The 23,136-nt window shown below is 34.7% G+C and overlaps 1 protein-coding gene across 1 annotated transcript; it reads left to right on the forward strand.

Moving 5' to 3' along the window:
• The first annotated feature begins 425 nt into the window (after positions 1–425).
• LOC141813650 (cullin-4-like) lies at positions 426–22,098 on the forward strand. Its single transcript, XM_074701614.1, is given in 18 exon segments — positions 426–936; positions 4,566–4,681; positions 4,778–4,805; positions 4,808–5,123; positions 9,454–9,634; positions 9,737–9,859; positions 9,943–10,230; positions 13,096–13,221; positions 13,319–13,420; positions 13,511–13,564; positions 18,768–18,874; positions 18,981–19,041; positions 19,116–19,247; positions 19,333–19,470; positions 19,538–19,618; positions 19,687–19,767; positions 21,055–21,135; positions 21,750–22,098. Coding segments are annotated over 18 exon segments (2,520 nt in total). The 5' UTR covers positions 426–545; the 3' UTR covers positions 21,864–22,098.
• Positions 22,099–23,136: the final 1,038 nt, after the last annotated feature.

Genomic DNA, 23,136 nt, shown 5'->3' on the forward strand with positions numbered 1-23,136 from the left:
CGAGTGGTGCGCACGGGGAGCGCAGGATAAGGACCGCAGGCTAGTATTTTTTGTATATATATATATATCTTACATTTTTATAGTATTTTTTTCTATAAAAAAGATTGGTATGTGAAAATAAATTTTATTATAAGTCAAACAAGTAAATAAGAATATGATCTAATTTTTTTTTCAAGATGAGACATTCTTTCCGAATCAAATGTTATGGTTAAGATTATAATTGATGCAACGGTAGGTATGTTAGCTTTTGAGTAGATCGTAGCTTAGTGAAAAGAACAGATTAGCCAAGATTGGATTGACAATTGTTGGACCGAACCGAGTTGCTCGAGCCGGGCCGAACCCGAATGGCTCGACCTCTTGCACAACCAAATCCCATTCAATAAAAGGGGATCGAATAAAACGCTCGCTGCCCCCTTGCTCTCGTCTCTTCTCCGCCTTCGCCTCGTCTTCCTGCTCGCGCAGGCCCTCGCTTCCCTTCTCCTCCTTCTCGATCTCCCCTAATTGCTCTAGCGTCCGACATGCTCTTCTCCGCATGAGATCAATTGATGACTCAACACAAGAGGCCCTTCTCTGGCAGCAGAAGCAGCGGCGCCGGCGGCGGAACCACCACGAACAGCAACCACAGTAGCGGAGCATCCTGCAGCACCACCCCGATTTCTCCCGACTGCTCTAACCCCATGAAGAAGGCTAAATCCCAGCAGGTCGCAGCTTGCTCCTTGGACCAGGAGAAGAACGGCCTCCAACGCCGCTTTGACACCGACGTGCCTCCACGACCTGCGGAGGAGGAAGACTCGATGCTCGTAGACCAGGAGGAGCTCAAAACGGGGACTTCGTCTCCTGTTTCTATCACGGGGGTCGCTTCCAATCTATCTAGGAAGAAGGCTACACCTCCCCAGCCGCCAACTACCAAGAAGCTCGTCATCAAGTCATTCAAAAGTATGCGCCTTTCGTCTATATATAGTTTGACAGCACTTTGGATAGTCTTTGTCTGGTTTCTGGGACTTGAATTTAGCCTACAACCAACTATCCATTTATCGGCAAAAAACTGATTCATCGCCTGATTTTATTGAAATTCTCTCTGTTATCACTGATTCCCTCTCAAAGCGTAGGAGGATATTGGAGCTTTGAATCCTGATTGATTCACTATGCAAATGCCAACCTAACTGATCTTCAATCCACCTTGCTAGGTGCTGATCTACCAGGCTTATCCAACCAGACCCGGTGCTATTCCAAAACTAGCTACTAGGTATCCTACTAACAAGACCTGGTGTTCCTAATCTGATGCTCCAGAAGCAAAACAATCTTATATATGATATGTGAGACATTGATCTGATAAATATGTGCATTTGTTAAAATCCTAGACTATTTGGTTCATAAAAGAAAGTGTAAAGCCATTTCATGTAGCACTTCTTTGTAGAGGAATGCAATGTATTAGACCAAAGTGTTCATGTCTTGATATTTGGTTTTGATGAAAATTAAGGTAAACTAATAATTCATACTTGAGGTGTATTTGTTGGAGACTTGGAGAATATCTAAAGATTGTAAAATATTACTTCAACCAATTCAAAAAGACACCATAGTCATGACGATGTAATATTATTTATATTTTAATGTAAGTTAAGTGCTTTTGTGATTCAAATTCCCATCTGAACCAATTACCAAATTGGGAACACTTTTAATCTTTGGAAGCTTAGCACAAACCTTTAGAACACGTACTAGAATTTATGGAAGCAAAATTCTAAAATTGAAACTCATTGTTTGAGTTTTTGCCATTTGGTCACTCATTGACTTCGCTCATTTGTCAATCAATCAGGCAGTCAATTGACAAATTTACCTTTTAAAAGTTTACAAATGATTATATTTTATTCAATTGAGTCTACATCAGCCCTTTAAATCATCACTATTGTTTTTTTAATCATTTTGAGTTTTTGGGCTATTCTATTTAAATTTTCATAATTCTTGAGAGATTAAGGGATTAAAACCTAATTGACTCATTTAACTCTAAAAAGTCTTTGGTCCTTAAGCTTTCAATACCATTGTCAAGTGATCAAGTCACCCTGGGAGAATAGTATTTTTTTTTCATCACTAAAATTTTAAAATCCATCCTTTTTTATCCTTATTTTTTTATTACTATCATTAAACTATAATCTCCTGTATTTGGGTTTGTTGTATCTGTGTGGACATGAACATGGGGAAGCTCATTGGACTGCATTAAAATCAATCGTTTGCTCAATCCTTTTTTCTGCATTCTTTTTGTGCCTTCCTCTTTTTCTTGTTCTTTGTTTCTCACTTCCATTTCATGTAATTGGTGATTGTGTATCTAACAACCAATGGCATTGAACTATCACATTCAAGTTGCACAATGATCCTAAAACTAGTGTAAGAGCGTTACTAAGGAAGAGTAGGAGCAACATAGAAGAAGAAAGAAGGTGAGGATCAACAAATTCAACCATAACAACTTCCGTTTCTCAAATTTGCAAAGTGATGAAGAAATTAGACTCGTCTCTATTAAGCAAAAGCCAATTTAATGATGGAGGAAATTGAGACCCCTTGATAGACAAGCACTTGGAGTTGTTGAACTATTGCTCCCCTGTAATATTTCCTACAACAAGGAGAACTATACTGAGTCTGATGAACCCCCTGTTAGAGTATATATGAGAACTCATCCCCTTTGGATAAGGTATGTTTGGCATGTCACTCATTTGTTCTAAAAGATGGTTTAAGGTGCTTTTCTTGCAGATCTCGTCAGTGAAATCAACCCACTTACAAAATAGTTGAATCCAATGGAGATTAGGTTCTATGTTGTGATGCCAATTGATCTTGTTATTGTCCTTGTGGGATAGTTAGGGCTCTACCATGACCATCAAGTAATTACTTTGTAATTGGCAAACTAAGGTAATCCTTATCTTGTTCTTAGAGAAGACATACAAATAAGAGAGTTAGGGATGGTATCCGGTTCACCCTTGAATATACATGAGAAAGGAAAGATGATAAATTGAGAACAAGATTAGGGAAGATCTCAGTCAAGGAAAGGAGATGAATCTAAGGGTTGAGGAGAAAATTTGAATTGACTAGAGGCAGAAGAAACCATACAACAACAACAACAACAACAACCAAGTCCTTATAAAGTATGGAGCATAATTTAACACATAATTTAACACAATGATTTGGTATGTATTAAGTTACTCCTATCTTTCTTGATAACCTTGCAACTCCATCTTTAGCATTCTCACCTGTCATACTAAATTCTGGTACACTTATTTTTTAATTCAAAAACAACTGTAATTTTAAAGTATCGTTGGTTGTACAATACATTTAATCCTTATTCCATATCAAGTGATATGGGTGTGCCACATAATATGTTGAGATTTATATAAGAGTGTCATAGGTGATACTTGACATTTTGCTTGTATAGCCGCTTAGAAGTTGTAACTTATATATTCGGAAAATTCTTACATTTGTTCTACCGATATTCACAGAAAAGGAAGATGGCTTATCATTAAGCTACAGAGAAAAAATAACTATAAACTATTATCAACAGTTACAAATTTAACTAAGTTCATTCAATTATAACCTGCATACAACTTCAACTAAATCAATTTTCAAATATTTGAGGTGTCAGACTTCTTATGAATAGTGTGACCAAGTCATCAAATATCCATTCTTGCAAGAAGATTGTAACAATTTAGTGGAATAAACAATATAAAGGGTAGTCTGGTGCTTGAAGCTCCTGCTAATGCGGTGTCTCGAGGAAGGGTTAGACCGCATTATGTCTATTGTACGCAATCTTACCTTGCATTGCAAGAGGTTGTTTCTATGACTCGAATCCGTGACCACAAAGTCATACAACAACAACTTTCCCGTTGCATCAAAGCTCCCCTTCTAGTGGAATAAACAATATAAAACAATAAAATTCACTGTTATAACATTATTGAAGCAAACTATAGAGGATAATATTTTGAGGGAATCTAGAGTGGATTGACTAAAATGTCAAGAGATTATATCAATAGCAATGTAAAAATTGTGAATTCATATAGAAATGTCAGGTGATACCATATTTAAATTGGAAAGTTGAAAAGATGAGAGCAATCACAAAAGTACCACATTATATTATGGTTTCTTTTCCCTCTCAATTTGAGAACTTTTCTCAATAGTGTCTTATACCTTTGACATTTTCAGATCAAAGCATCTGAAGATACCTAGGTACTGAAAGTATGTTCTCTTTTGCAGAAGACATTGTCTCTCTCTTAAAAAAAAAATCAACACAGTCAATTGGCTATGCCATTGGTTTGTAAGTAATCTGAATATGAGAAATATATGACATTTACTGGCCATCAACTTTTTTTGGAGGCTGGTAAATTTTATAAGGAATTGCCTTTTGTTTGAATAATGGCCAAAAGCTCTTTTCTGTGAAGTGCCAACCAGGTTACTGTGGTTAACAGTTGAAGATGCTTTTGTCAATTTTAATAATTTATACTGATTTAGAATGTTTTCCATGAAAACTCTCAGAAGTTTTTGTTCTCAGAACAGCACTTTGTTATTGCTTGCATTTTCATGTTTTTTAGTTAAACCTTCACTTCCCACAAATTTTGAGGAGGACACATGGGCAACATTGAAGTCTGCTATTACTGCTATATTTTTGAAGAAACCAGATCCTTGCGACTGTGAAAAACTCTATCAGGTGGTTTTCCTGATTATTATTTTTTGTCTTTCTGGATACAGTTTTAGTTTCCTTTCCTGCTAGAATGACATGTGATTTATTTCTGGCACTCTGTAGGCTGTTAGCAATCTTTGCTTGCATAAGATGGGGGGAGCCTTTACCAACGAATAAAGGAGGAATGCGAAATGCATATTTCTACGGCATTGTCATCATTGGTTGGTCAGAGTCCTGACTTGGTGGTATTTTTGTCATTGGTAGAGAAATGCTGGCAGGACTTCTGTGACCAGATGTTGACTATACGTGGCATTGCTTTAGTACTTGATAGAACATATGTTATGCAAAATCCAAATGTCTGCTCATTGTGGGACATGGGTTTGCAGCTGTTCAGGAAGCATCTCACATCATCTCAGGAAATAGAGCACAAAGCTGTCACAGGACTTCTGAGATTGATTGAAAAGGAAAGGTATGTTGAGAAAAACAATTTCTTCCTTTTAGGTTTTCCAAAAAAATAATTCAGATAATGACTTGATTCTGTCAACATTTTTGTTTCTGGTTTCTTGACATTGGAGTTCTGAGTTTGCTTGTAATTGCCAAGTGGAATATCCACCTTTCTTTCTCTGTGAAAGCCTATTACTATTCATCAACTTGTTACTGAATGCTATCATCATAATGTTCACTTGAATGTAGAAATGGAATGCAGGTCATATTAAGGAAAATTGTGGTGCCTTTTGACTTTTTGTTGGACTTGCTGATGTCGAATTGAATTTGCTCAACATGTTAATTATCCCATGCAAAATTTTAAATCAATTGATTATCTAATATCTAGTCTTATTCTTAAAATCTTACAAGGTAAATTGGAAGAAGATTAAAGGTGTAAACACTTCTGAATTCATCCAGACATACATTGAAGTAAAGAATAAGTAAAATTCATTTTTGATTCAACTATCTAATTAATATACTTTTATGGTTAGAAGTAAAAAAATTAGGAAAGGATTAGATGAGTAAATGCTCATTTGAATTTATTTCAGGATTCTTTGACATTTGATGAGCCATGTCAAGTATCAACACCATATGGTACGACAAAATTTTAATTCAACTATTTAATTACTGTAGTTTTTTTTAAAGTAGAGAAAGTAATTGGAAGAAAATGAAAGGAGAAAAACTAATCTGAAATTATCTTGGCAGGCTTAGATGCATGTTGAGCATCTATGGTGTAATACCTAAACTATATCATTCCAGCTGAGGACCTCTAGCATACACTGATACTTTAAATCTTTACCCAAACCTACCTACCTTTTTTTGTAACACAATTAGCCTAATTAAGAGATGATCCTCAAGGAAAAATTTAATCAGACTTGACTTGATTTGGGCTGGTTTGGAAAAGCTAGGGTTGAACCAAATTAGATAATTTGGGTTTGGTTCGATTATGTTTTTGGTTTATATGCTTTAGGGTTTCCAAAGCCCAATTAGAAGATATGGGTTTGGTTCAATTATTGGTTCATATGGTTTAGGGTTTCCAAGGCTAAATTAGATAATTTGGGTTTGGTTTGATTATATTCTTGGTTCACATGGTTTAGGATTTTTAAATATAAATAAGGAGTCTAGGGTTAGGGTTTATTCTAAGATGTTTTCTTTATGTCCGCTCTCCTCCCTCTCTTTCTTGCGATTTCGCCTAGTAGCTGCCACTATATTTTTTATGGAAGCAATTGCTACCCTTCTTGGAAGCCACTGCCATCCCGGTGGAAAAAGCACTTCATTTCCATTTATCTTAAATTGATCCTTTCACTACTAGGGGATAATGTAATATATGAATTTCAAGAATATGGAAAATTATTTAATTTACGTTCTCTAGATGCGTGATTATAAGGTAAGCCCTTTATGATGGTCCTTGTCTTTTTGTTTTGACATTGTAGAGTTGAATCCATACTTATATTGATTTATAACTTGTGGATCTAGTTATTGAGAGAACATGAAGGGTGATTGTTGAAGATGTAGATTTCTTCAATTGTGGTGGGTTTTTTCTTGCTTAATTCTATTTGATATTTTCCTTGTGCATGATTAAAATTGACAAATCATAATTTTGAGACTAACCAAATATATTATTTTAATGGGGGAAATTTCAAAAGAGAATATTGCATAATAAAATTGGGGTTAATGCTAAATCTCTTGGGTATTTAATTTATTTTTAAAAACCTCTCTACACTCTTGCCTTTGTTACCTATCTTTTGACTTGTTTGCCCTTTTATGATCTTCTTGCTTCTTTACACTTATGTATCACTGTTACAAAAAAAATGCCAGGCTTGATAGAAAATGGAAACCTTAGGAAATCCCTTTAAAGGAATATGAATCACTTTATAAACTCTGAAAAATTTAAATATAAACAAGTTAAAATATAATAACATTGATGAGCTACACATTCTACCCTCTGAAAGAGCTGCGTAACTACGTGTATTGTAGAGCTTTAGCTTCCCACTCTAAAAGAGTTGTGTCATAGATTGTATTGAATTAACAAAATAAAATTTATAGGCTCCGTGCTCAAAAAGGACCCTTGAATCTTGTGTGTGTGTGTGGGCTTCGACTATTATATATAAAATATTTTTCTCACTGGGTGAATTGTGTGTAGTTCATCCTATTTTATGTGGGATGTATTCAGATGGATTGCGAGCCGTTTACTCTATATATGTATGTATATGTGCATACATATGATGTATTTCGTATTGGTTGGATTGTAGATTGTTCATTTTATCAATATATGATACATCTTTACTGGGTGAATTATAGGTCATTCACTTTTATATATATTTATGATGTATTTCGTATTCGGTGGATTGTGGGTTGTTCACCCTATGTATATATGATACATTTTTGTCGGGTGGATTGCGTATCGTTCACCGTATATATTTATATATGATTATGATGCATTTTTTGATGGATTGCAGGTCATTCGTCCATATATATATACGATGCATCCTTCATTAAGTAGATGGTGGATTGTTTGTCGTATATATCATTTATCTATATATGTTTGATTCCCTGAGAAATTAAAAAGAAGTTGTAAGAGTTTAAAAGAGAAAATACGAAAAATGATTAAGCCATCAAAGATAAAAGAAATTGTGGTATGAGATTAATAAGATTAAATTGGTGGAACAAGGTAATATTGATTATTTGTTATTCGTTGGATTTTGTTATGAGATATTTTACATCATGCACTTCTTTCTTGTACCCACTTTGCATTTTTATGCTCACTTCTGAACTTTTTGATCTCTAGGTTATTAGTTGAGTTTTATGCATAGTATTGATGAATTTTATTTATAGGTATGCATTTAGTTAGTTTAGTTAGCTTTGTATATATATTGCTCTGGCATTATTGTAGTTCACGTACGGCGAACGAAGCTAGCTTCACGACAAGTCTAGCTCATGCAGGGTGTGGCAATATGGTATTAGAGCTTAAGGTTTAGGGGTGTTTTAGATCATGTAGAGTTAGAGCCATTTTATGCATGTGCATATTTAGTGAAAATTTTAACTTGACCTTGAGTATTTCCTAGTAGTACTCTTGAGTTTATTAACTTGGTGTTCTCATGATGACTGGGAATATAGAGAGATTGGGTTGTCACCCTGAATCATGTGACACTTATTGTTGATGCATTGCTTCATTATCCTTCAAAAGGCTTCAATTTATAACGATCCTAAACACCTAGAAATTTTGTTTTACTTCAAACCTCTATGTCAGAAGGGGAATTTTGGCGCAACTATAAAGTTATTGCTATGCAACCTCGTGGTCACAAGTTCGAATCGCATAAACAACCTCTTGCGATACAAAATAAGACTGTATACAATAAATTCAATGTGGTTTGATCCTTCCTTGGGACCTCACATCGGCGAGAGATTCGTGCATCAAACTATTTTTTTTTTCAAACCTCTATGTCTAATACCCTTAAAATCCATGTTCACTGTTGATTCTTTTTTAACTTCTCTGAGGCTTTCTCTAAGCATTATGAGGTACTAGCATATGTGAAATACATGTTACTGAATTGATTTGTTAACCAACAAGTTATGAACATATGAGGGCCAAACATGGAATAAAAAATGTGGATGATTTGAGAGTGATATGGTATATGTTATGCTATAACTCTCTATCTTAGGTACTTCCAATATTTTCTCAATTTCTTTACCATTGTTTTGAGTAATTGTATGAGTTAGACCAATGCACCATATCAATTTCTTGATTGTTTTCTTTACTACATTCAACTTTGAAAGTAAGCAAATATAAAAGATTGCTCATGTTAGTGAATGTCTGTTACATTACTTCATGTTTGAGACATAGTATTACAGATTTTGTTTTTCAAATACATTAGAAAAGTAGTTAGTCAATCCAACTTAACATAGTATTAGAGCACCAGGAGGTCCTATGTTTGAGCTTCTACCTGTCTCACTAATAATCCTCTAGTTAAATTGAGTTAGGCCTGCATATTGAGTTAAGCCTCTACTCGCCTACTAAGTTAACATTATAAAATGTATGGATTGGTCATTTTCTTACCAGCCCAAGGTTTTGGTATAGTTTGTCAACTAACCAGCCTAGTTAACAGTATGCTAACATGGTGTTTTTTTAGCTTATATGAACTTTCCTGGGTTGATCGTCTAAGAATGGACTAAATCGAACAAAATTTCTGTGTTTGGACATCACAACTGATATCAAACAAGGCTCTTTTCTAATGTTCATAGAGTACTTTTTAACTAAGTGGATGTTTCTTCAGTGTTGTTATTTTCATTTGAAATTATTTGTTCCTTGTCAGGCAAGGTGAAGCTATTGATAGGACTATCCTAAGTCATCTTTTAAAGATGTTCACCGCATTAGGAATTTACACGGACAGCTTTGAGAAACCATTTCTTCAAGGCACTTCTGAATTTTATGCCTCTGAAGGTGTGAAATATATGCAACTGTCAGATGTTCCAGATTATTTGAAACATGTTGATGTAAGATCCTTCCTGCCATTGGTTTGCGTACGATATATCTATGCTAGTTTTCATGTTTGATTTTTTAAAACTATATTCTGAATCTCCTTTACAAAATTCCAGTTGAGGTTACATGAGGAGCATGAAAGATGTGTGTTATACTTGGATGCAAGTACGAGGAAGCCCCTTGTGGCAACTGCAGAAAAGCAACTTCTTGAACACCATACTTCTGCAATTCTTGACAAGGTGACTTGGTTATGCCTTTTGATGTATTGAACATCACAAAATTGTGTTTGCCTATCTCATTTTGGTGGGATCTCATTATCTAGGGATTCACGATGCTTATGGAAGCCAATCGTATTGATGATCTTCAGAGGATGTATACACTATTTCAGAGGGTTAATGCACTTGAGTTAATAAAGCAAGCTCTTAGCTCGTATATTCGTGGTACTGGGCAAGCTATTATCGTGGATGAAGAGAAAGATAAAGATCTGGTTTCCTACCTCTTAGAGTTTAAAGCATCTCTAGACAAGATATTGGAAGAAAGCTTTTTCAAAAATGAAGCTTTCTCTAATACCATAAAGGATTCATTTGAACATCTGATTAATCTGCGTCAGGTATATACTACATAATATCCTGATTGCAATATGTGAATGTTTTATCTTGCTAAGATTGTCTTAAATGCCTAAAAATTGCTAGGATTATGTCTTGAATGCCTAAAAGTTGATGATATTTGCATACTCTATGATCTCCTAATGCCTAGAGTTCGTTCTATGTTGGTCGACATGAATGAAACATAATGTTCTGTCTGCCAACCAACACAATGAACATCCTTGATGTCGTGGCACAGCTATTGTGACAGGCAAAGTTAGCAAGGATTTGTGCCAGGGTTCTGAGGTAGTTAAGTGTTTAGCCAGGTCACTGAGAGTTCTGAACTTCTGTCTGTGTTGTACCTTCCTCCTGTTTTCACAAAGAAATGAACATGGGTCACTGGCACAGTGTGTTGGTACGTCTTCCTTGACATCCTAAAGTTCTCTTTGTATCGCAAAAGAGGTCTTGTGTTCATCTTGTCACAGAAGAAGCTTCGTGTTCTTCCTATCGCAGAAGCCTTGTGGAAACATGGCATGTTGGTGTGTAGAAGTAAGGCTCAGATTTTCTAAATACGAAGCTTCTCACTCCCAGTTCTTCGCTTCATTGGTGCCTTTGCCATGGTATGTCTATATGCCTGACATGACACTAGCACCACACCTTCTTGTTCCAGTCAGGAACCAAAATCCCAATTGGAAATAAGATTTGAAACCTTGGCTTGGAGTGAATATTGAAGACCCAAAAATGGGTGCAGATGTAAAATATATTGAGTTGCTTTCTTTCTTCAGCTGATTTGCTTGCCTCGTTGTTCATCAGTTTTCTTAGTAGTATTACAATATTAAGTATAAAGTGCTGCATGATAGTTTCAAATTGGATCATATGGTGATCCTTTTTTCTCATTCAGCATGTATTCATGGTTTTCTGAAGTAATTATTCTCTAGAATTCAGACATCCTTCGTAATTAACAGGGTTAGGCAACTCTTTTGTTAGCTTATACAATCTATTTGATGTAACGAGAGGAAATAAAATAGTTCTGCAATACAACTTTAAACCATTCTTTTTTGCAGCATGGCACATATATTTGATGCCAGTTTCTTATATTCTTGACTTACGACAAATTTGAGCAACTATGTAGGAGGTTTATTTTGTATTCTAGGTATAAAGAATGACCATATTAGAGTAATATGGAGGTCCTCTGCTATCATAAAGAATGTGTGTCGTTTCTAGGTACAAGACGAGAAAAGCTATGATCCAAGTGTATACGTACATCTTCATATAATTTGATTTGTTTTATATTACGAAGATAATTTAGTCAACCAGAATCTATCTAATGCTTTATCTGCTTCCCCTGGTGGACTTTGTGCTACAAACAATCCCTAAAAGCAATATCTTCTTTAATGCTTTTAAAGTGTTTTGATGTCATCAAACTTGACTATGGGGAACATACTGTTGTACAGTGGACTACTATTTATATATATATATTATTGCCCAATGAGAATCTGGGTGGGGTAATAACAGTGTATTCTACTTCTGCTTTTCCCTTTTTGTCCCTCTACTAAAGATTCCTATATATAACTGTGTCAATATTGCCTTAGCAGCTGCTGTGAGCTTTGTTAAAGAAGCTGCTCATGTCAACTTTTACAGGAGAATTCTCTTAGTACAACCAGATTTTGTAAAAGTGTGAGATAAAGGGGAGTAGTATAATACAGGGGAAAAAATGATCAACTCAAGGATATACTGTTTTTTATGTAGATCTCTTCTTGTCCATTTGCGTCTGAATTCAGAATCAAGCAGCTTATCTATCATCATCTTTACTATTGCCGCTTAAATAATTTTTAAAATAACTTCAACTTTTTCATAAACTAAAATCTCAAGCTGATGATGGATAAAAAAGTTCTGAAATAACCCATTTTCTAGCATGGAATTCAGAACCCCTAACACATTTGTTAAAAATCAATTTACTGTGTTCTAAATCCTCTTACAAGTTTATCAGAACCTAGAGCATAGCTAATAAATCTTTCAAAGGGTGAATCCCAAGTCAGACAAACTATATTAAGAGCCAATATAGTTTAATTTAGTCTGGTGTGAATTGGAAAAGCTCCATTCTTTCAGGCATTTTTTCATAACAACCATTCGTTTCTATTGAACATTGTCTTTTTTGGTGTCTTCATTGTTGGCTTGATTCAAAAAAAGTTGTTAGTATGTCCGCGTAGGTGAAAATGGTAGTGCATTACATGTGGGCAATATATGGTATAGGCAGTCAATACTACCAATGAAGGCTATTTTGCAGACCGCATTTGCAGTTGAGTTGATAGATGAAATCAATTTTGATTTATTGAACGAATAAAAAGTGCTAGATAGATGACAACAATTTCAATTTATTAAGTCAACTGTAACAAATAAAAATGTGCTTCACTCAAATTAGGGTTCATCCAATATAATATTAAATAATGAGAACAATAAGGGGTGTGATGGTGGTGAATCTTTCTGATGAGTATAATGATATGCTTAACTAAAATTCTCCTAAGGATCATTAATTTGGGAAGTTTTCATATAAATAATCTATGGAAGGGTATCTATTTGTTTACTTTTTCCCATTTTTATCTTTTTATATTAGATCTATTGAATTTGAATATATTCCTATTTTATGTGATGGTTGTAAATTTTTTTATATTAGAAACTTATGGTAATAATTTTGAAATATTATATAGTAGATGTGAACTTAAATATTTTGTTAAGCATGTTGTTGTCTATTTTTAATTTTTTATTATGAGCCATATTTTTGTTATTACTCATTAGTGAATTCATCACATACTTTTTGTATGTGTCAGAATCTTCACCATTTGTTGAGATTGTTGATTTGTGCTATATTTATTTGCCCTTGTAATAAACAGAATAGACCAGCTGAATTGATTGCCAAGTTTGTGGATGAGAAGCTTCGTGCTGGCAACAAGGGTACATCTGAAGAAGAATTAGAGAGTATACTTGACAAAGTTTTGGTGCTGTTCAGATTTATACAAGTAAGCTTTGCATATTTGGTTCATGTTAGTAATATGTTTTATTAGCAAATATTAAATTAGCTTAGTATGGATTCTTCTTTTTCATCTGTTGGTTCAGGGAAAAGATGTATTTGAGGCATTTTACAAGAAAGACCTTGCAAAAAGATTATTGTTGGGAAAGAGTGCATCAATTGATGCTGAGAAGTCGATGATCACAAAAGTAATCAGAATTATTCGTAAAAATGGTTGCAAGAATTTGTCCAAAGACTTATATATATGCAATTTCTCTAACACTGTCTTGTTTTTTCAGCTTAAAACTGAGTGTGGCAGTCAATTTACAAATAAATTGGAGGGAATGTTTAAGGTACCATAATTGTTTAATGAATTTACTTGTTTGAAATTTGATTCTGAATGCTAGAACATTCTATGCAAGTATGTGTTTGATAGTTATAACAAAAAAAAAATCAAGGTTTTAGAAATCCAATGCAATTAATACAAGTCGATCCACTTCATAATGCATGCTATATCTTGGCCATATGCAGACGCATATGCTGATTGAATTAAGAAAGAAAGATTAATATTTATTTATATTGATTAGAATAGATTACACGTCTACCAAAGTGCACTAATCAAACTATGTAATCCGTAAGTCCACAAAAGAAAAAAAGGTATATCAACCTATGCAAAATTCATGTCAATCAACCTACACATCTCATGCATTTTCAGAATAATGCAAACATGCAAACATTAATGGGTGTATACCATTTAGGTAGCCTCACAATAGGCCCCGTAAGAGAGTAGTCACCTAACTGTTTTTGTTCAAATTAACAAAAATAGAACGAAATGGTAGTTGATGACCACTGTTGTATTGAAATTGTAAATCCACTTTTTCAGTTATTGATTGGAAAATCTTGTATTTACATTAAACATGGGCGCACTCACTGGATATATCCAAGATACAATACCGTGATGCATGTTGTTTTGAAGATGATATTATTTTAATAGTTAAAATAAGCCTCATGAAACAGTAAATGTTAAATTCGAATCTTGGAGGAAAGTGTCAGTGTTTTTTGTGTAAAGTATCTCTAAAATTTAAAGAGAAGTTCTACAAAATGTCGGTTAAACCTATCATGTTATATCTATGACTCGAGCACATGAGCAGAAAATGAAAATTGTAAATATTAGAATGTTAAAGTGGATGTGTAGATATAAGAGGATGGACAGGATAAGAAATGAGAACATTAGAGAGAGTCGAAATTGCACCTATTGAAGGAAAACTTTGGGAGATACATTTAAGATTGTACAGACATGTACTTAGATGACCAATAAATACTTCAGTTAAGCGATGTGGAACTATGACAAATATACACTTCAAATGAGAAAGAGGAAGACCAAAAAGACTTGGTTAGTCACGATAAAATAAGATAAAATTTATTTAAATATAGATGATAATATAATAGGGGATAGAGGTCAATGACGTAGAAAGATCTCCACCTATCCACCTAGTGGGATAAAACTTGGTTGTTGTTATTGTTGAAGATCCTCTTTGTCAGTTGAAGATCCTTAAAACCATGGGTGTCTTTATGGATAGTTGATGACTATCATCACATGCCTTAGTTGATAAGTCCTCTTCCCTATTACAACCATGGGCCATCAATTGTCGTGGGAATGGCTGTGGATTCGAGGTCCTATTTTGTTACTTTTATCAATATGTATTAAGTAGGAGAGACAATTTGATTTGACAAACAAAAAGAAATTGTATGAATTTGATCTTCTTTATTTTGTTAACCTTGAATAAAACTGCTTCTTAGGTCTAGGCATGGTCAATCAGCTGATGAAAAATATGATGGCCAAGTTCACACCATAAGAGCATATTCACTTTGATATCATTTACATGCTCTGACTTCTTACTCGCCCTTTTCATCTATTTGATAGTTTACTGGATGTTGTCTTAAACCCTAAATCGTGAGCAAATATATATCATGATTTTTGTTGATCCTTATGATATTTGTCTTGGTAATCTAAGTATGGATTTAGTTCCTACTTTATAATATAGTACTAGCCTGGGCATGTGCGATGTGTCTCAAATATTGATAGTTGTGGTCACTAATGACTATCTTGATTTATTTTACGATGGTGATTTTAGGTTACCAGCTGGAGGAATTTTATTCTTATTATGTGCTCATTTTTGGTACTATTGAGATTGGGGGAATTATTCTATAACCCTTGGTAGCTCCTTGTTTCCTTATATATTTATGACAATATAAAAAATTACAAGTGGCTCTTTACCATTTACATATTTACATGTGGGTTCTTTGCCCATAACACTCTCCCTCAAACAGGTTCAGATATATTGTAAAACCCAAACTTATTATAAATATATTCAACTTTATACCCCTCTTAATGTTTTGGTCAACAAATCTACTAAACAAATCATTAGATCAAAAGAGATAATAATCTCATCATATCAAACTTTTTCTCTAGTGAAGTGGCAATTAATTAAAAAATTTATATGCTTTATCCTCTCATGATTCAAGGCTATATATATATATATATATATATATATATATATATATATAAAACAATTTGATTATTATAGAAAAACTTCATAGGCTTTGTAGAGTCATATTCTATCTTGGTTATTATATGCTTGAGCCAAATGGGCTCGCATGTTGCTAAGGTCATGACTTTATATTTTGTCTTTGCACTCAACTTGAATCCTAAACATCTAAATGAACTAAAGCAATGCGTATAGAAGCACACGGTGAAGCCAAAAGAGCCCAAGACAAGGGAGTCACATCCATTTGGAACAATCTACGATACTGATTCTCTATGCCAATTAGCGCCTATTCTCAAATCTTAAATAGAATAGAAGTAGCATCAAAAGTGATAAAACAAATCAACAATCTAGTAAGTTTATTGATAGACAATAAATTAAATGGAAACTCAAGGATATAAAATCCTGAAGATAGGTGTAACATGTGTGACAAGAGAATATCTCCAGTGGCTAGGCTTCAATTGATGGGTAAAACCCACTGATTATCATGACATTGGTAGAGTGTGTAGGTGGTGCAAGAAGAGAAAGATGATATGCTATCAAAGATTTTGTTAGAGGCTTTTGAGTTTAGGATCCAAGGAGAGAACCTGAGGAACGGGATAAACAGGCAGTAGGGCTGAGCTGGCAATGAAGTATCTAACTAGTTATGATGGAAAATGGATGACTAGAAGTGGTCTTGGCATGCCAAATAGTCCACCCCTACTCTTTATCATCTTTTGTCTTTGTGCTAGTTAGCGACACTGGGTCTAGCCAAATATTTAGACTGAATCATTGTGAAGCAGGTAATAGGCTTGGGCTAAGTCCAACCCATTCTGGAAAAGAAAACTTACTATAGACGTGGGCTGGGTTGGCTATCGGACTAGTGAATTGGTGGGTTCTAAATTTACAGGTCTTGAAGACCATGATTGGGACAGAATTTGAACTCTGGCGGTGGTGACAGCTGCAAAGACCAATTCTCAATCAAAGGGAGCTCATGGAGGCAAACATCTAACATCAAGGAAGGAGAAGTTGTTGCTCGCACTTGAGCTGCTGTTGGACTTGCAAGGCCTGAGTGGCTGTGGTGGTTGTGGGTTTCTGTGAAGCTGTGTGACATCCTGAACAAGGGGTTTCGCCCTTGCAACTGATCAGTCTATGTTAATAATAGCCTTGTACTAGGATGAGAGAGAGAGGGGAGCAAAGAGGGTGGGCGACTGGTTTTCTGCTTTGATCAGGATGCAATACCAAATTGAGAAGAGCTCTGGTTTTGGCTCTCCAATAACACTGTGGGATGTGCAGAATGATGCACACAAGAAATAGCTTGTGGTTGCCTCTTGCGCTCACAGATGAAGGTGGTGACATGGAAAGTTCCAAAGTATGTTTAGACTCGAGTACACACATCAAGCAACGTGAGGCAAACACAGAACGAAGCCCGATGCTCAGATGGGCAGTGAGCTTAAGGCAATGCGACTGAGATGAATAGCAACAGGAAAGGAAACTAACCGGGAATGAGATGATCAGAGAAACTATTTCTGAATCAGCACAACTCTAATACATTGTTGTTATTAGGGGGCAATTATTCCATAAGGAACCCTAAGTTGTCACCCCTCTATCTTATATATGTATTATAACGTATATAGAATATTACCCATCATTCCTTGACTCCCTATATATTTACACAGGTCCTTTTGCCCTTTAACAACATAGTTATTCTTTTTTTTATATATTGTGCTACCTTGTTACTAGTTTTGGGTAAGTGGATTTATTATCTGATATTTTTTACTTGTCTAATAAATCAAAGTTTTATTATTCCGAGATGTCATTTTTCATTTTAAATTGGTTTGAAAATACCCCTTAATTTTAGCTGACTGTGAACCTTGAATGACATACTTGGATGCAGTAATTGGAGTAAAAGGTTTTGATACTTCAAGCTGAACATTAAACCAACCTTATTTTGTCAAAAGATGAACCAACCTATAGTGTGTTCAGGTTGGTTTACAGGTTGACATCAGTGTCTAGAGAATTCTTAATTAGCTATATTGCAGTTCTGGATGAATATTTAATTTGATCCAAAATTTATTTAATATCTATATAATTTGGTTGGTCATGAAAAATATAAATTTAATCAGGAAGCATCTGGTTTGTAATAAAACTCATTTTATCAGGGCAGGTTCTGTGATACCCTAGTTTGTCTATGTGGCGAACTGTAGATTGAAAAAAGTACAGAGACAACAACAGAAACACCCAAGCTAAAGGACTGACTGTATGCTGGGTGAGACTTCTGTGTTATGTTTTTTCTGAAGGCCACTAGAAAGTGCATCCAATGGAACAAAAATATGATCACGTGTTACTTTGTGGTCAACCATTTTGCTGGAAAGGACATATAAAGCCCCAAGATCTGCAGAAAGTCAAGGTGCTTGTATATAGCAAAGTTTGTAATGGCAATAATTGACACTCAGACTATAAGATCCACCATTGCTTGACAAGGGCAATACTGGTGCTATTTTTTATGACTGATTGAATGATTTCTGCAGTTTTAGTAACTCTAATTCTGTGGTCATGCTTAGTTATCTTCCTCAACCATGGGAATAACATGCACACTAATATGATAGAATACTCATGTCGTAAATGTCCATTCAGCTTTATCATATCAGAATTCTACAACACTAACCAATTTGTATCGTATGTAAATGTGGCCCTTTGTTAATCTATTCCGTTTATATTCAAATTTTTAGTAAATAGTAACATTGTTTCTTTTTATTTTGTATAGCAATTCCTGTAAAGGCCAGTCATCTTAGACTTATTCTGCTCAACCAAATAATATTTCTGGGCTTTTATAAAAATATAAAAATTGGGTAAACGTATTTTTCATATGATCATGGTTATTGCAGTTTCAAGTTTACTTGTCAGACAAGTGAAAGGTTATCATTTATCAAGAAAGTTGCTAATAGAGTCTCATCAGTTTTGTTTTGGCAGTTTCTATTAGTTGGTTTTTGGCTTTGCAAGTAATTGTTTCACACTGATAATTACACAGGATATCGAGTTATCTAAAGAAATAAATGACTCCTTTAAACAGTCATCCCAAGCTAGGACAAAGCTTCCAACTGGTATTGAAATGAGTGTTCATGTCCTGACAACCGGGTGTGTGTTGCCTGTTTAATTGTCTGTCAAAATTTTTAGATTTACATGCTGTGAGCTGGACTATCTTGCTTTATTTAACATTGACTTCTCCTCCTGTTTCTTCCAGGTATTGGCCCACATATCCACCTATGGATATTCGGCTTCCTCATGAGCTAAATGTCTATCAGGTATGCTGTGACAACAGATTTTGTTTAAGTGAGTCCTATTATATGAAACATTTTAATTTCTATGTACATCGTAGGACATATTCAAAGAGTTCTATTTGAGTAAGTACCATGGTAGGCGTTTAATGTGGCAGAATTCCTTAGGCCACTGTGTTCTGAAAGCAGAATTTCCAAAAGGGAAAAAAGAATTGTCAGTATCATTGTTCCAGGTAAGTCTGCATATTGACTATTAAAACTGATGTAAGTTAACATGTATTATTATTCTTTATTCTTTTTGAATTCTCGTGTTTTCAGACAGTTGTTCTCATGCTTTTCAATGACACTCAAAAGCTGAATTTTCAAGACATTAAAGATTCTACAGGCATTGATGATAAGGAGTTGAGGAGGACATTACAATCATTAGCATGTGGCAAAGTTCGAGTGCTACAGAAGGTAATCTACCCTCATGTGGTTGTTGAATGTTCATCTATTTATTCAAAAAAACTCTTATGTTCTACAGATCCCAAAAGGAAGAGAGATTGAAGATGAGGATTCTTTTGTGTTCAATGAAGAATTTAATGCTCCATTATATCGCATAAAGGTAAAAAATTTGTGTAATTACACAAATTTTCGGATTCAAGTGGTTGAGCTACGACATTTTCTTTCCAGGTAAATGCAATCCAAATGAAGGAGACAGTGGAGGAGAACACAAGCACCACCGAAAGAGTATTCCAAGACCGTCAGTATCAGGTATGTTTTATTTACAAATCAACTATCTATTTAACTTTGACTAAGCAACTTATATCTCAGAATTTTATCTGTGAAATAAAAGGAAGTAATTAGATAGTAAGCCGTACTTATGTAATTTTAGTATCAATTCATATAGACTGACAGGAAAATGGGTATGTTTGATAAAAAAAAATGCTCGTTAATTGAAGTGAAAGAAAACTACAGTATACTGATCCTCTTGGTGACATGCATTTTTTATGCTTTTTAGAGTGGTTTCAATGAGTTTGAACGTGTAACATCAAGTTGGGGGAGACATATAGAAGGCTCAAATACCAGTTGTTTGTGGATCATCAATTTTTAAGTATAATCATGTCTTGTCCATTTGTTGTGAGCCGTCGACCATTTACTGAACATAATTTAAATATTTTTCTTCTTTGTAAAAGAAGCAGTTGACTCGGCACCTATGCAGTGCATTTGGGAAGACTTTAGTCTTGGTTATGTGACTTGTGGGTCATTTGACGGCTTTGGCCTGACAAAATGTCCATTCGGAATATTTAGAATGATGGGCATGTTGCAAGTGTAGCACACTGCCTTTAATCTGTTTCTCCACAGCTAAATTCCATGGTCATGATGCAAATAGAATTAGAGCATTCAAAAATGAACCGGTCCAATAATCTGATTTGTAGTATATATTTTATTTCACTTGGTTTTGAGTTTAATATAATTATTTTTTTAAACTAATACTAGTAACTTTAATCTACTTCGCTGGAGTCTTATGGAACCAGGTTAACCACACCCATGGTCAGAAGAACCACTTGAAAGTTTATTTTATCATAAATTTCCGAAAATAGACATCAACGCTTACTCTATTGAGTCAGCTTTCCTCTATGGATTTCTGCTGGTCAGAGGCACGCAGCGCAATACTGGAAATCATCCAGAAAATAGGGGGAAAAACATAATGTTTAAAAATATGGTAAGTGATAAACCTCCCCAGGAGTAACTTGGACTGAAGATGTAGCTTTACTGATGCAAAAGGTATCCTAGAATTGGTAGTTTTGGTGTAGCTTTCTGCAAAAGTTTCTAGTTTGCAAGAATTCGTTAGTGTGAAAGGTCATTTAACATGGCATATGAAACCTGGGTGCCATCTCGCCTTGGTGAACCTTTCAGTTTTGTGATAAACTTGGACATGATTTAACTCTATCGTTTCTGTTTTTATTTACTTGTTAGAAGGTAGGAGATATCTGAAGCTAGATCTACATGTCCTTTCAACCTGCTCTTTATATTAGTAGCTGCTGTTTTCTTTTGCAGGTTGATGCAGCTATTGTTCGCATTATGAAGACAAGGAAAGTACTTAGTCACACATTGCTAATTACTGAACTCTTTCAGCAGGTAACTGACAGTCGTTCTTTTTTGTGCGAGAATGAAAAGGGGGCCCTTTATTTTCATTATTGTCAAAAGGACGCTATGTGTTGAAAAAAATATCAAAAAGGGCGCTCCATCCTACTTTTCATTTCAAAAATACCCTTATATTCCCAGCACTATTGTGGTGGTTTTAATTAAAATTGTTATAAGGTGGAACAATTTTGATCAAAACTGCTTCAACGTGGAGCAGGCTGACCAAAATTCCTTGGAGTGAGTTTGACAAAAACTGATTCATGTTATAACACTTTTAATTAAAATTGCTATAACAAGTTGGGACAAAGTTGAATTTCGACTAAGAGCAGTTTTGTCCAAATTGATATAGTGTTAATCACTAGTAGAGTAGTTTTAACTGATGGTAGAGCAATTTTTATCAAAATTGTTTAGAGGAATAACACTTTTGGCTAAAATTGCTACAATAGTGTTAGAACAAGAGTATTTTGAGATGAAAAATAGGATATTTCTTTTTGATACTTTGGGATACTCGTTTGATGTTAATGAAAATAAGATGTGCCCTTTTGATTTTTACCTTTCTTTTGTTTTTCATCTATTATTCTGATCACTGTGTTGTATCATTCGTATAGCTTAAGTTTCCAATAAAGCCTGCGGATTTGAAGAAGAGAATAGAAAGCCTTATCGACAGGGAATACTTGGAGAGGGACAAGAACAATTCCCAGATTTACAACTACCTGGCGTGAACAAATCTTTCAAGCATATTGCAATCTGGTCTATCTACAGTACTACCCTCAGTGAAGTCCCATCCTATACGAACCTTGTACAGGGAACTGTAATCTTTTATTTTCTAGTTAACTGAAAATTCTCCCTTCCTCACAATAGTACACCTCTCTTTGAGCAGAATTCTTGTGAACTACTACAAGATCCATTTGCGGTTTCAGATCCTCAAATCATATAGCTGTATGTCTCTAGCCACTATGAAGTTTAGCTCTTGGATGCTTGTAATACGTGGTATATTATGACCAGATGATTCGACAAAAGAATGCTTGCACTAATCATGGACTCATCCTTCATTTCTCAGCTTCAGTGAGAATTGAATGGTGAGGAAATCTGGATCTAAAGTATTCGAACACCTCAAACAACACTGATGTACCGGTCATAAATACTATTTTAGCTCGTTGATGAATTCAATGAGAGGTAGTCAAACGGCATCTCAATTTTAGTAAAAGATAGAATTTATTATCTCAACGGTTTTACACAGTCAGTTTCATGATTATCTGTAAGGAGATAAATCGAAAAGTTATAGTTGACCATTATGAGAAAGGGTATTATTTGATTTCGTTGAGGTTCAATCTTTGTCCACTTCAGCAAGTCTTCATAGTAGTCAAATATCATTTCAAGGTTGGCTTCTGCTTGATCCATGATTAGGGTTTCAAATGAATTAGATTGGTTAGGTTGAATCAACTATTGGATAGATTGGGTGAATTGAATTGGTTGAACGAATTGAATACATTCGACTGTCAAGGGAAAACCTTGGTTTAAAGGCTTTCTATTGGTTTACAATAAATTTAGGGGCTCTTTACATGGAAAGAATGGCCATTCGAGTTCTCACTAATGCAGCATCCGATCAAAATTGAATCAACTGAGCTAACTTGGTTAATCAAAATCAAATAAATCAAAAAAATGGCCATTGAACTAATCAAATGATCAAATATTTTCAAAAAAAAATCAAACAAATTAAATTGATAATATATAATTAATTTGATCAAAAATTAAATTAATCAAACTTTTCAATAATGATAAAATACATAATTGTAAATTTTACTTCTTTATCCACATCAGAGGTCTAGCAAGGAACACGATCTAACCGTACCACTTGGCATGATCGTGTCCTGTGCTAAAGACCATGTTCGTGTCCTGTGCTGATGATCTGACGAAGAAGTTCTAACACCTGACACGCTAGACCGTGTCAAGCTGTAGCGAATTTAGATTTCTCAATTTAAGAATTACAGATCT

Source organism: Curcuma longa, chromosome 20, assembly GCF_044706935.1.
Source record: "Curcuma longa cultivar G26 ecotype Majalengka, Jawa Barat chromosome 20, ITB_CL_G26_1.1, whole genome shotgun sequence".
NCBI classification, from domain to species: domain Eukaryota; kingdom Viridiplantae; phylum Streptophyta; class Magnoliopsida; order Zingiberales; family Zingiberaceae; genus Curcuma; species Curcuma longa.